At 34.5% G+C, this 15880-nt stretch overlaps 2 protein-coding genes across 5 annotated transcripts; one reads left to right on the forward strand and one right to left on the reverse strand.

Moving 5' to 3' along the window:
- The first annotated feature begins 621 nt into the window (after nt 1-621).
- Nucleotides 622-6397, forward strand: LOC105166267 (uncharacterized). Of its 4 annotated transcripts, none has more exons than XM_011085572.3 (10): nt 622-989; nt 1100-1151; nt 1300-1354; nt 1501-1586; nt 2144-3263; nt 4074-4299; nt 4888-5023; nt 5547-5641; nt 5735-5858; nt 5965-6397. In XM_011085572.3, exons 1-10 carry the CDS (start codon nt 913-915, stop codon nt 6073-6075), a joined length of 2082 nt encoding a protein of 693 aa, XP_011083874.1. In that variant the 5' UTR covers nt 622-912; the 3' UTR covers nt 6076-6397. The 4 variants fall into 4 exon arrangements, with proteins under 4 accessions (XP_011083874.1, XP_011083875.1, XP_020551133.1 ...); XM_011085573.3 differs by having other exon boundaries at nt 1300-1345; XM_020695474.2 differs by lacking the exon at nt 622-989 and having other exon boundaries at nt 2149-3263.
- An 8375-nt stretch (nt 6398-14772) lies between these two features.
- LOC105166268 (uncharacterized) lies at nt 14773-15857 on the reverse strand. The gene has a single exon (XM_011085574.3). The coding sequence runs from the start codon at nt 15640-15642 to the stop codon at nt 14890-14892; it is 753 nt and encodes a 250-aa protein (XP_011083876.1). The 5' UTR covers nt 15643-15857; the 3' UTR covers nt 14773-14889.
- Nucleotides 15858-15880: the final 23 nt, after the last annotated feature.

The following is a 15880-nucleotide window of genomic DNA, read 5'->3' on the forward strand; positions in this document are numbered from 1 at the left end:
CGATGACGACGACAACGGGCGACCTCCTCTCTCCACCACTATTTTGATTCACTATCAGGTAGGTTTTGCTCTCTTACAAAAAAAAAAAATTCAAAAAATTTTACTTACAATTTTACTTTGAAAATATTTGATGAAATGACAAAGTTAAAAAATATATGGATTCTTACTTAAGTTGAAGATGTTTGCATGCTTTGGTATTTTGGTATTTGTATTTTTAGATAAAATTAAAAAAATATCACAATTATTTATATATATATTATTAAAAAAAATGGTAAAAACTGAAAAATCGGACTTGGTCGAATTTTCACCGAACTGATCCGTTTTGATTCGATTTTCGATTTTCAAAAAGCCCAAACTAAATTTTGGGTTAAACTAAAAAGTCGGACTTGAGCGATTTTTTTATCACCCTTATAAAGAGGGCCTAAATTGACAAAATCTAAATGTACAAATCAAATTAAGGAACTAAAAAAGAAACAAAAAGAAGAGTTAAAAATACTTAACTTAATAATAAAAGCAAATCTTTTATTATTATCTGAATTAAAGATGTTAACAATTAGATTATAAATTAAATCTTTTATTATTATCCAAAATCTAAGAACAATAAATCGCCTAACTGCGGATCACATAATCTACAGACATGATTGCTGAAATAATGTGAATCCTCGCAAAGGGAGGGTTTCACTGCGACGTCGACCGGCCTTCCGCGGCGGTCGGCATTCCTGAACCGTTGACCAAAGTTTGACTTCCACTGTCGAGACTTGTGCTTTTTCCTTTTTCTCTTTTTGTAGAGATTGAGTCATTGCTGCCTTTTCGATTTCCTCGCATTTATAGAGGGGCAGCCCCAAAACCCTCTATATATTTCGAATAAGCCATCGTTGATTATTTGAGAAAACCTGTTTCAAGAATTGAAGCATGGATTTCTCAATTGATGAATCGCCGGCTGCCAGGTCTCTTGGTTCGCTGTTTAAACTCACAGAAGTTCACTTATGGTCGGCAAGAATTTCCTCTTATTGTTTTTGGTGTTTGTCCTTTTGGGTTTTTGCGTTTGGCTCTTCTTTTATATGTAAATGCAACTGTGGAAATTGTTTTAACTTAACAGGGACGATGGCTCAACTGAAGAGCGAGAATCACCTTTTCTGCCAGAACCCATTGTGAGTTGCTTGACTTTTTTAATGTTTGGAGTTGATTGGTGGAAAAAATAAAACTAATCTTGGTTTCAGTTCTTGGTGTGCTATATGTATATATATGTGTGTCTGCGTGTGTGTGTGTTTAATATGCTTGTGTGTATATGAAACGCAGAAACTTATCAACGGCGACAAGGACTGTGAAGAAAACGACTATGCAGGTCTTAAGGGCAAGTTTTTGTCGTTTTGTTATTCCTTTTTCCTTATTATTGGTTTTTCTTATGAATTAATTTAATTCTCTACAAAGGTTGATTCTTTTGTTTGCTTTTGTTATGGAGAGTTGTTATCTGAAGTTTGAAGTTTTTTCGAATTTCAGGGTTCTGTTCATTACCCGAAGATGTAGAACTAGCCAAAACATTGAATGATTTGGGACTTCCACTATCTTTCAATACTAACAAGGAGGTAGGCACAATATGCTTTGTTCTGTCGAATTTTACTTTGATTGAGGGCAGAATGGATGAACTAGAGAACCAAGATTGTTTGGGAGAATAAAATCTAGGTGTTCTAAATTCGAACTTGTGGAAACTAGGCTTGGGTCATGGAAGCATAATTGGTTGTCGGTGAAATGACGCAAGCATTTGGCATGGGGTTTGATTCTCAATTAATGTCTGATGCAAGAACAATGTTTCACCGTTGCTTCTTTTTCCCTAGTTCGTGGCTGCTACAAGAGCATGCTTTTTTCATTTTGTTCATTTGCTTGCCCTAGTGCCGACTATTAGTGTTGATATCATTTGGTACACTGCTGCTTGAACCCTCTTCTTTTTGGACAATAGTCGGTGGCGTGGAATTTGTAAAGAGAGCACTGAACTGGTGTTTCTGATGTTTAGAATGTTTTGACTTATTTTTGTTGAAATTTCCATCTCTTACATGCTTGCTATGGGGTGCATCTCCTTGTTACTTCCATTATCAAGCTTGGTGATTTTCTTTTCTAGTTTAATGAATGTAATGTTGTTTTGTAGAAAAGAAATGGAAGGACTAGTGGGAAAAGGAAAGGCAGAAGAAAGAATAGTCAACAAACTCCAAGCGAAATTGATGACTACATGCAAGATTTGACAACAGTGAGTGAGCTGGATAGTAGATCTCCAGCTCTTTTACGTAATACCTCCGAAATTCTAGATGGAAGAGAAATTCTGATGCATGGAAATGTAGCAGACTTGGAAGGTTTGTCTAACCTGTCTCTTGAACGGGGTGATTCAGTGACTTCCACTGCATGTACCAACACCTGCAGCAATGAACATGACTATAATGGTGAAGTATCTGATCTTGGATGTGATCATAGTTTAGGTCGCATCTCTGGACTTGGCAACCCTATATTGGATGAAGCTGAGTCCACCCCTTGCACAAATGAGATGATGACCACCGCTCCATGTCTAGATGGTGGAACTTCAGAAGAAAGCTGCCTCATAAATGAGGTTGCTGATTGTGATGGGAAGGAAAAACAAGAATTGGACTCTGTTCATCTAGAGACCCTTATGCCAGTGGACCATGAAGCTGAAGGCCAATCAAATAATATGAGTCTTCAGGTGATACAAGATTCTGATGTTGCAGCATATGCACATTTGTCTGAACTGGCAAATTTTAATGTGATTGACAACCATCAAACTGGGGACAGTGGAGAATGGGTAGCATATTGGGATGATTTTCACATGAGAACCTACTTCTATAATGTCAAAACAGAGGAGTCTACATGGGACCCTCCTTCAGGAATGGAACACCTTGCATATGGTGATATTGTTGACCCTCCTTCAGGAGTGGAGCACCTCGCATATGTTAACATCACTGACGAGCCAATAAATATAGTTGATGAGCCAATAAATACATCGGATGAGCTGGCTGAATTAGATAATGATCAAAGGGATTTCAGGAAGTCCGATGAGGCTCAGGTTTCTTGTGATCTACAACTTCACTGCAACTTGACTGAAGATTTGGGAAATTATAACCAGTCATTAAGTCAACATTTGGATGAGGTTGCAGGAAATTGGCTTTCAGCTGATAATGTCACTAGCACCAATTCTGCAAAAAGGAAAAAGAAACTTAGAAGAACGAAAATTAACAGGAAATTATCCATTTCCAGTGAAGGTTAGTATTCCTGTTTGCATTTGATTGTTCCTTCCACTATTTCCATGTCATGTTACCTGCCACAAATTTGAAACAGATCCAGGGTCACTTAACCGCATTACCATCTCCATTTCCCTATTCTATATGCTTACAGCTTGTAAGTTATGAGGCCTCTGAAATAGGTTCCAAACTTCCAATACTAATACAGTGGATAACTTCTTCCATCTATTTGGCCAAAGTAGTTTCTTTCTGGTGGATGAGCATTGTCTCAATTCATTTGTGAAAGCAATAGCAAGATGTATAATAGAAGAGTCTGGAAGTCACTTATAGAAGGACTTAATTCATTGAGTGCTTGCTGACAGCAGACATATTGTATTTCTTCTTAGTGATAGCATGTGTTGTCTTTCATGTGGTTCAGTGAGGGGTTTAGTAAGGCTTTACTCCTCAGTTTTGAAATTTTTGACTTCCTTTTTGCTGGGAACAAAATGTTACTTCTTATAGATTCTGTTTTTACTCCGTAAACATTCTTAAGGGTCTCATTCTTTCACATTTACTTCATTTCCCTGTTTTAGACTTCTAATCTAGACGGACCAGCTATTAGGTTACATAAGGGTTAACTTTGCTGCATTGGTTCTTAATGAATTTTGAAGTAAGCGTATTTAGATGTCCACGGTAATTAGAAAAGGTTGTGGGTTTGTAGCTGGTTTCAATTATGGGGGTGATTTTCAAGTATATTTGCTTTATCTATATTTCCATACCAAGGACCATCTGCTTTTATCTAAGATATGATACAGTTTTGATTAGAGTTGTTTCCTTGATTAATAATGCTAGAGCTTGAAGGAGTTTTGCAAGGAGTTCCACCAAGTATTAGCAAATACTGGTGTCAAAGATACCTATTATTCTCCAAATTTGATGATGGCATTATGATGGATGAAGAAGGATGGTTTTCTGTTACCCCGGAGCCAATAGCCAAGCATCATGCAGCTCGTTGTGGTGATGGTGCAATAGTTGATTTTTTCACTGGAGCGGGTGGGAATGCAATTCAATTTGGACGACGGTTAGCATAACAATCGCATTCTGTTTTTTTATTCAATTTCTCATCAATCTAAACATATTATCTTTCTTATGAATCTTTTGGTTAAAACAACATGGCAGATCAATACGTTACTTTGCAATCATTTAGCCTGACAACTGAATTTAATTGCGTTTTTGTACATGTTGTTTTATGGCTTGTTTTAACAGAAGTTTCAACTTACTCATTCTTCTACACTTTCGTTCCCAATATCAACAAATTAAGGCCAAAAATTTCTCCCTTAGGAGAAGCCTTCAAATTGGCAGTGTTCGATACATCTTAATGTGCTCATTTTTGTTAGAACAAGATTGAGGAATTTACAATTTCATGGACCACTCCTTTTGTGTAATGACTAATTAGTGTCACTATTGTTTTATGAAAACCCTGCACAAGGGGCTTATATCATCATTAATTAACACAACGAGTTGCTCAGTTACTGTTTATTTGGACACAGTGAGGATGCATGCAGCTGTATTACTATTTCTATTGGGAAAGAATATGATTGTATGAATTGTTTTTACTTGCAAAGTTTACACTAGTTTGGAGACTAAGACTACTATTTCTTGGTTTCAGGAGCAAACATGTGATCGCAATTGATATTGATCCAAAGAAAATTGACTATGCACGGCATAATGCTGCCATCTACGGAGTTGAAGACAACATAGATTTCATAAAGGGTGATTCTTTTTCTTTGGCTCCTACATTAAAGGTAAGAAATTCCCAATTCAGGGGAAAATGACTTTTATAAACCACATCTTTACATATTTTAGTGACCTCAACTTCCAAATGAGAATAATGTAGGACTTGGTAACTCATAATCATTATTATAGTCCATGAAGCAAGCGGCATTCACTCCCTAGCAAATGTTTCTGTGAAAGTGACTCGAGAATATAATTCTGCAACTTCCTTCCTTTCCTTGAAGTATGCGTCATTCTACAATTGTGATTTCGAAATATCACATAACTATGCAAAAATCCACTAAATGGAAATGGATCTGAAAACTGCTCAGTTCGTTTGAAGTATATGCAGTGGTTAATGTGTGAAACCACTGCATGCTTTATGTGCACATGTAACCAGTCGTTCTCTGTTTGTTTGGGAATTACTTAGTTCCGAATAATGTAGTCAAATTGAGTCTGTCTTTTCCAATCCAAGAAAAACAATTTATATCTCCTCAGCCTTCACCTCCGCTCCTGGCATCCTCTGTTGATATTATAAGTTGAAACTTTTTGCAGGCGAACACAGTTTTTATGTCACCACCTTGGGGAGGTCCCAATTATTCCAAAGTAAAGAGATTTGATATCAGCACTATGCTTAAGCCACATGATGGGTATTACATTTTTTCTTTCTAAATTTCACTCTCCACTCATTTTAGTTATTCACTGAAATTCTGCAAATATTATGCTTCTCTTCTGTGCACCAGGCAATTTCTCTTCGAGGCTGGAAAGAGAATAGCTCCCAAGATTGTCATGTTTCTCCCGCGAAATGTCGATATAAATCAATTAGCAGAACTATCTTTATCAGCCACTCCACCATGGTCTTTAGAGGTTATCATTCAGAAATTCTATCAATCTATGAGTTACTTCAAATACGTTTTTGTTGCTTTTCTGAACGACATGGTCGCCTTATGATTCTGATAATGGGTAATTTCAGGTGGAAAGGAACTTCTTAAACGGCAAATTGAAGGCCGTCACAGCCTATTTTCTTGATCCCAACATGACTTGGTTGCCTGAGTATTCCATGGACGATGTCAGAGTCCACTGACCTCGTGGGCTTGATTTCTTCAGTGGGATCTCTGTTGAAACTCGATGAACGTAAACAAGATCCCGGGCTCTGTATGTCGTAGAATTGTACGGAGAAAATGAAAATTTTAGAAATATGTCTTCTGTGTATGTAAATATTGATATATATAAACATTGATATTACAGCTTTAGCTTTAGTCATACCTTTTCTGATTGCATGTATTTGGGAAAGCATGTGTAAGAGCTCAACCATTTGGTTAGATCTAGTGAGAGCAATTACAACTACATTGTAAGTACCTAACTTACTGATAATGTTAAGGTGGATTGTTGTGCACAGACAACAACTCTTGTAATTAGTTTACTTCCAGAAATGTGTCAAGTTGTTGGCAGAATGATGAGGTCAAATCATGTTGCTGGATCTTGTTTCATGCTTTTTCGGTAAAGGTAATTTTTGTTAAGTACAAAAAAAGTACAATAGTACAATACAATTTGGTTAATGTAAGCGGTTTTCTCGACATGTCAAGGAATACAAGCAATAATTACAACCTGTTGCATGCTTTTGACAAAATTTTGTGACTTAATTGTATCAAGAAATACAAGCAATAATTACATTATTGCATCAATGTCTTATAACTAATAATTAAATAAAAATCATTATAAACTTTTACCATATTATTAAACGATGTGAAATTGTGTATGTGATTTTTTTTTTTTTCAAAATTAAACACATCTTTTTTATTAAGAAAAATTGGAGAGATGAATGTGATAAGAGAATTAGTAAATTTTATATAAAAGCTGACAAATGAGTATATGATGAGATGTTGTCCGCAGCAAATAAAACCTCACATGCAGTGCCTGAATAGGGTTGGGAGCATTATCCTGTAAAGCCGTGTTATACGTGGCGAAACTTGATTGATCAAGAAACTACACAAAAGCACTATTTTTTTTTTTTTAGAATTATCTTAACTCTTACCCAGTATGATTTAATAACTTTACCACCGGAATTAAGATTAATTACACTTGAAAACCTGAAGTTAACAAAAGATTTACATAAAATTTTAATTTTAATTAGTACTGATTAAGCATTCCCCATAGTTTATTGACAAAAATACTCTCGTAATATTTTTATATTGGTAAGGGGTTAATTACATAATATATATATATATATAATAAAAAAGGTGTAATTGTAATGAAATATTGCTCCCAAATTATTATTGTTAGATAAAAGTAATCGTTGGTAAATGTATAAACTAAACATATTATCGATAATTTGTATAAAAATATTGAATAAGGTGTAAAATTAGAAATATATGTAATTTGTCCACTGAAGTCGGCATTTTCTATCCAAACTTAACGAAATGGGTATTTAAATGGAAAAAGAAAAATATTTCAAATAACATAATATCAGAAAAATTTAAAATCCACCAATATTACACAAAATATAAATAGTTACATGATTTGAAATCTTTATGATGTAAAATTATCCAAATAAAATCGTAAGATATATTTATTAGAAATTTGAAATCATAATTTTAAATTTATCAATCCAAATATAATCTAAAACAGGATAACGGGCCTTTTCGATTCCGCACATGGATTTTTTCCTTGAAATGTTTGATCAATCCATTTTCTTCCATGCAAGAATTGAAGCTTTTTTTATTTTTATTTCTTGTTATTTTTCTATATAAATAAAATAAAAACAATTTTGTTCTTTGTTGAATGATCCTGGAATATTGAATTGGAATGAAGTAGTGAAGCATGAACCTTGAGACACAAACACTACCATATTGGGGGGCAACCTACCCCTTTTGCCAAAAACAAAAACATTTAATACTCAATAATTGTATGTAGATAATTTATTTTAGAGCAATTTAGTTTTATTTTTTTATTTTTTATTTTTATAATCAATTGATGTATAACACGATGAAAAAGCTTTATTTTCGCTGTTCTTGAGATTTGATGTAATTATACGTAAATTTTATGTGGTTTGAAAAATTACATTTAGCATCTCTAAAGTTTGCTTCTGTCTAACAAATATATCCCTTCATTAGTCAAAATTTATTAAATTTGTTGATATTAATAGATAAGCTGAACGAGAATTGATGTTTACCCTTGATTGACTAAGACTTATTGCAGGTCAATCAATTTTTTTCGAACTAAACTATCCTTGTAACGGTGAAAATACACCTTTTTCACATGCATTAACACGTGAAGATATATGCGGGTAATTTGATCATAAAAAGATTTATTTAACCTGTAATAAAACAGTAATCAATAAAAGATTTACCCTCGATTTTTCAGTACATGAATGTTTTTCAGTACATTAATCATATTTATAGCGTTGGTTTCTTGGCTCTGTGCACAAATTATTCATGTGATATGGATGATTATATATGTACTTACAAGATGCATCAATATTAATCATATTTATAAAAATGAGTCAATCCAAAGAGGTCCCAAAAAAAAAAGAATATGAGGCCTATGGTGTCTTCACTCCTCAGGAGGCCCAATTTGAGAGAGGGCCCCACCCTAAGGAAATTCGGTGTTGGGCCTCCAAAAGTTCGGTGGACGTCCTCCAAAAAATAAATTGACTAAATAAAACCTAAACGACCTAGATTTGAGAAGGCCTTGATCCAAGATCTTACAAATCTATAAGGAAGCTTAGGGATTTGAATTTCTCAACTAAGGTCAAAGCATATCTGACATGACATCCACATAGGATCCCCGGAGGTACACCTTACAAAATCGAATGTGCCTCCAAAGAGAAGTAACCTATAAACCCTAAAAGTTTGGACAATAGCTGCAACAGGCATATCCTAAACCCTCTATTCGGGAATGCATCCTTATCCCTAGAAGATGCATTTATTCTCAATGGACTCCAACTCAATCTGGGGGGGGGGGGGGGGGATCCTCCAACTGTCTCCCCCGAATTCGGGAGGGATCTTCTAACTGTTGGTGACTCTCTACTAAATCCGAGGAGATTCAACATTATCTAATAATATCGGGATCATACTCCCCAAATTCTTGTTCTACTCAAATCAATTTGGAGTTGCCTGTAAATAGAGAACTCCCTACAGCGGGAGAAGACATATTTGTTATATTTTCTACACTTTGGGCCTACATACTATAATTTTCACCTTCATGCTACCACTTTAGCTGAGGGGAATGTTATAATTTCGTATTGAAAGCTTTGTTTCAGTATCAACATCTCATTTTTACATGCAAATCAAGTAGTTATATTCTCTTTATCACTCAATTACACTTTTTTATTTCTTAGCATTTCACTTTATCATTTTGCACCCTAACTACATTGAGGCACCACTATTTTTTGCTCGCATCATCGGCTCCGTCAGTGGGAATATAGAACTAAGATGTGAGAACAATGAACCAACATCAGAGCTAACACCTCCTTGGATACGTCCTCCAGAAGGATGATCCCTCTCCCGCTGTAGGACCTCCACTAGATGAGTACTAGGTGCCACCTAGCTGAGTACAGGAGACATGGTCATCGATATTGTACCCTGCATGACCTGTTTAACCATGCCCGCTCTAAGTTACACAATGTAATTGAACGGTGTTTTGGAGTACTGAATAAGCAATTTCTAATATTGCAGGTGGGATGCAGAGCAACCTTGTCCAACACCATATCAATATAATCATTGCTTGTTGTACCCTTCACAACTCCATCTGCAGGTTTGGTCAGGATGACACCATCTTTAACAAACTAGAAGATGACATTTCGCCCGATATGGATTTATTTTATCATAGGGGACATCCTACTTTATTGAGATAGAAGCCAAACACACACAACATAGCAGTGCAGATGTCGCATCTTTTCATCTTAACTAGGAATGATGTTAGGGAACAGTAATCTGTCCATGTGTGTAATGTATTAAAAGCTTTAACGGGCTTGAGTAGGATGGATAAAACTGTGTGATTTTCATTTATTTAAGAATATTTTCCCACTCCGTTGCGGGTTTTACACTTTTCATGCGCTCATTAGTAATTTCAAATTAGAATTATGAACAAATGTGTAAAGTTCTCTACGTGGAATGCCTCAACTCTTTTTTCCTCCCAGAAGGAGTATTTTTACTGCAGACATGGCATTTCGTAGATATTTTGAGCAAGTTGAATTTCCACAAGTAGACTATTAGACTTTAAAGGTCGAGTAGCTATTTATGTGGATGATCGCTTGTACCTATGAGAAATGATGCTCGTACTAAGGCACACATGGCATACTGGGCTTGTGCATTACGACAACATTTTGGCTATCATTACAAAGAAGGTCCGTGACAAGTTCTGTGAGTTCAAAGAGCAATTTCATCAGTTCCACGAAATCACTTACACACCAAGAGTATGGTATGATGTAGAAATATTTTTTGCACGAATTTTCCCAACAAACTACGTGAATTAACGACATGAGTATGTACTATTATTCATAATAAATTGAATCAGATATTACAATTGAAATTTTGCTTTTTATAAATATTTACAGTATTGATTGTTAATTTACACCCTATACAGCACTACCCTTTAGCCAGATGTTACTATGATCAGTACCTAGAGCCATATTATCCAAGCATGGTCGAGGTGTCGGGCCTAATTATTCGAGTACCACATGTGTTTCCACGGAAGCATAGTGAGGCACATTATAGCGACAGTAGTAATAGTATTCATAGTTCGACAAGAGGCGCAGAAGGTGCCTTCATTGTCATTTCAGATTCCACTACCCCTATAATGGGCTAGGTAGTGCATGAGGTTGGTGGCCCACGAATGGCCCACAGTATGTCATTAGCATCACGTCGAAATTTGAACATTGTGTCAGAGGTCGGCGACATTAGATTACGGACGGATTACATCCGTCGCTTCCAGATGCAATCTAATTGTGGAGGCCACACTGCTAATGAGGGAGAAAGTACAACTTGAACGCGGCAGCCACATGGACAATAATCGTGGCCTCATGACCATTCTTAGGCATACATTTGGATGTCTGAATTATGCTTTCGCTAATTTACATGTCATATGTTACATAATTATAAAACTAAGGAATGATAGGAATATGAGTTTATTTGATTATGTGTGATAAAGATGTTTATTATATATTTCCATCTTAATTTCCCCAAATTATGGCTTAAGATAACCAGTCAAAAATTGTGTTTGAATATTTAGTATTAGTTTGGTTTGTGGTTTAGTATTTAATCAATTATCACTTTGAAGATTTTTTTGGGTAAATAATAATGTTATTTATTGAAATGAACTCTCACTAATTTTGCTTTGGCTTTGTGAGTTTTCTGGATTTTTAAATAGAAAAATATTTGAATAATTAATTTATATACAATTTTTTTAATAAATAATTTTGAATCGCAGAATAGAAAAATATTACGATAATTAATTTATTGACATGGCGCAACTGATTTAAATTTATTAAAATGAAATCTTAAAATAACTAACTTTTGTTGTTTTAATCATTTAAACAATACTCTAAATTTTTCTATTTGAATGAAATCATCTAGCAAATTAATTTTGAAATACTCTATAATATAACATTATTTAATTAATTCATATAATTTATTATTTGAATAAGCATGTTAAATTTATCAATCTGAATAGAATGTCCAAAAAAATATTCTTAACCCCTTACTAATGTGCATAAAATTATTTATTAAATATATAATTATTATTTCAAAAATAAGAAAAAAAATTGTAAATAATTTTTCATACAAATATAATTACAATAACATACACAATTCAATCCACCTACTAAGAAAATAAATATATAATTACATATAAAAGAAACGTGATTTTACAATGAACAGTACATTTTGTCCCCCTAAGAAACAAAACGGAACATACAATACCTATTTTAAACTCTTTTAAATTATCTCCAAACTTAATCGAAACATACACACTATTTCCAACACATATCTATTTATCTATATTTTTTTTCCCTCTATCTCCAGAAAACATAATAAAACACACCAGAAATAAGTTCCAACACTAATGTCTCTTCTTACATTATGTACGTTGCTAGTGTTTTTTAGTTTTAAACTTTTTGAAGTGATAGGATATTTAAAATCTCTCTTTCATTCTCTAGAAAAAGAACAAGAGAGATGTATACACTTTTCTAAATAACATATTTTAAAGGGGTCGACAGAGATATAGAGAGGTTAATAAAAAAATACAATACACAAAGCATTAGATGCAACAGATATAAAATCAAGAATATCATAATTTTAAAATATTTTATACAACTGTGAAAGTTTGTGGATGCAAAATTTTAGACAAATATAAAAGTCGAGAGAAATTTTTTTTTTTAGAAGAGTTCTATATATAAGCTTGGAAACTTGTATAGTATTTAAAAATATTTGTGAAAGAGTTTTCTAAAGTTTCTCGCTGAACCATTAAGATTAATTTTCGCTGTCCCCTTGAGCCAAATGTATAAATTCTGGGAGAAGTTCATTTTTAATAATCAAGTTTCAGTAACAATATATATTTTCAATCAAAATTTTCTCACTATACTTATATTTATTCATTTTCTTTCTTCAAATCTATTTATTGTAATACATAAATATTTAAATTCCAAACAAAAATAACTCCACGAATGGCCGAAGAACTAAAAATCAACCTTTAGAAAATTAAAAAATACGCCTCATACGAAACAACCATGTCTTGATATAAATATCTCATTAAATAGTCATATCTAACATATTAACAACTTTACACACATACGATCACACAAACAATAACAAAATTCAACGATTTGAATCTCAAAATCTCTTCTTACATAATTCAAATTGTAAGGGTGTATGTGAGTAGGTGCATGTCCTACACAATATTAGACAACCAATTTCACTACATCCTAAAAAGAATGACACAAAATCATTGGTTAAAATGATATGTTTCGGCCACCGGTGCCCCCCAAAAACTCCTAAGAGTTTGTATATTTTTCAACAGGGCCTACAAGCTAGCAGTTGAAGGGGCATGTGAGTGGTAGTTGACCTTTGATGCCATGGAAATCCAGCACCATTGGTCCCAATTCTCATCCCTTTACTGCAAACCCCATTCCCATCACTCTCTCTACTTCTTCTGCCCTAATCAGTTCCTTACACGACAAAAACAATACAATTGCTCTGCGGATTGTCCGCACATGGTTTGTAAGGACACAGACACCATAATAATCAGTGCTCATCATAATAATCATCCCTTTCTTGTAATACGTAATTGCACTGAAATTCAGACAGTTTAAACCCTCATTTTACTTCTTCTGTCTGCCAATTTTTCCTATTTAATTTGAGAAACCCTGCACCAAGATTTGCTGCATAGAATTAATCACGTGGTAGGATGGAAAAAAACAAATGTAGTTTTACTTCTTTAATTTATGAGTAGTAATTTTAATTTTGGTAATTTAGTTGTATAATTCTAAAACTTTGCCAATTTTTTTAGTTAAATTGATCGAAAATTATAAGTGACTTTGTATATGATCAATTAAATTGTAAATTTTGAGTTTTTTTAATTCAGGAAACGTCGACATTTTTAGTCTAACAACTAGAGGAATTAGCATTTTTTGTCCTATAGAAATTGATTTACAGGGCTAAAATTATAATTTATTTAGGTCACATACAAGTCAATACGAGCTTTTGACCAAATTAGCCATTATAGGACTGTATTACGAAAATCAATTCATATAAAACCAAAAATTCCACCTCTTAAATTACAAAACTAAAACTACAACTTTTTCTGGTTGTGGGATTAATATTTCAGTTTCTTGGTGTTGTCAATTTGGTAAAAGAATAGGTTTGGATAGTCAACCAATCACGTAATAGAAAAACTATTGTATTTTTTTATGATTAAGTATTTTTTTAAAATTATATATATCAGGTACGTATTACAAAAACACACTAGATAATAAGAAAAGGTTTTTTTGGTAATGTTCTTACTTCAATGAGGGAAATTTTTTTTACTATAGCATAAATTGTATATATAATATAATTTGTTTAAATTCAGTCAAAATAAATACAGACTAAAATTTATAATGATATACATTTTGTCCAAGTCAAATTTAATATTATTATACTTATTATATTATTAATTATTTTTATTATACGGTATATATATTCACATGCCAATTATATTTCGCTGGTCATGTAATATACATTTAAGATAGATCCCATTATTTTTCCATAGAGTTTTGCTTAATCAAACTTTGAAATTCTAAAGATAGAAAAAAATATTATTTTAGTCCGTTAAGTATGCCTAATTTTAATTTAGTCTGATAACTATATCCATTTTTGTTTAGGTCTAGTAACTTACGAAATTGCTTACTTTTAGTTATCTGGCAGATTTTCGGACAATTTTACCCCTATGAGTGCATATGGACTAAAATGCCTTTCAAAAGTTGCATAGGGGTAAAATTGTCTGAAAATCTGCTAGAGGACTAAAAGTAAGCAATTTCGTAAGTTATTGGACCTAAACAAAAATGGACATAATTATCGGACTAAAATTAAAATTAGACATACTTAGTAGACTAAAATAATACTTTTCCCCTAAAGATATATGCCAAAATTCTAATATTATTCTTATAAGAATAGACATGCATGACATAATTTGGCTATGATTATGCAAGAATCTTCTTTTTTTAGGAAAATTTTAACGCGTATCGAGTTTGATAAGATTTGAACTTATGATAACTGTAATACATTATTGTATAATTGATGAAGAATTTAAGAAAAATGACCAATTAAATAGACATATAATTTATTTGATTCGATCAAATTTGGCTAAGAATTTTCTTTCTTCCTTTACACCTATTAAGCAAGAATTATTATCTGCTGATTAACTAAGCATCGGCTAAGTGGTGCACATTGTGAGGCGGCGGCGACTCATATTGATGATGATGATGATACCCTTTTGCAGCCGCCGGGAAGTAATTCCCACTGGACATCGCCACCGGGAACCCAACTCCGGCCGCCGGAGGAGGCGGCCTATTCACCGCTACCCGCTCCAGCGACTGCACCTGGTTCTTCAAGAACTTTACGTAATGAATTGCCTCATCGAGCATCGAAGCGGTGTCCATCTTCGTCCCGCCGGGGACCAGCCTCTGAAGAATCCTGATCCTCTCGCTTATCCTTTCGCGGCGGTGGCGCGCCGCCACGCTCTGAGGGTCCTTAGATATCTTCACGTTCTTCCTCTTCGGGGGCTTCACGGATTCCGGGTCAATGTGGACCGGCTGCATCGCTGCAATCCGGAAGATCATCTCCCGCATCGCCGCCATGGAGTGCCGCCTCTGGGCCGGCCCCGAACACTCATCCGTGCTTTCCCATCTGCCACCGCTTGAACCGGGCTGCGGCGGCGCCCACGGATGAACCCCGCCGGAGAAAGATATCCTGGAAGCTGCTGCAGGCAAGAATGTGGGTGAATCAAGAAGCAGATTTTCTGAGACGGAGAAATTGTTATTATCAGACTCTTGAGGGAATTGCAGCATGGCGGGAATCTCATCGACGTCGGAGAAATCAGGGAGATCGTCGATCTGCATCAGCATCATTTCCAGCTGGTCTTCAGCGGCTGACTTGTTTACGAAGTCGACATCCATGGCTGCCACTGATTTATCCGACTCTGTAAACTTTAAAAAAAAGTCTTTCGGGTGAAAAGGAAAACGAGCACGCGGTGGGGAAAAGTGGTGGAAAGACAGATGACAGTTTTATGAGAATCAGCAGCAGCAGCAGTGGTAATGCTAATACAGTTGTGGTCTGATGAAGAAATGAAGAACAGAGTAATTGGACCAAGTGGGAAGGGTATATATAACAAGTGGTTCATTATTTTAGATCTAT

Source organism: Sesamum indicum, linkage group LG7, assembly GCF_026168435.1.
Source record: "Sesamum indicum cultivar Baizhima isolate 11 linkage group LG7, ASM2616843v1, whole genome shotgun sequence".
Lineage (NCBI taxonomy): Eukaryota > Viridiplantae > Streptophyta > Magnoliopsida > Lamiales > Pedaliaceae > Sesamum > Sesamum indicum.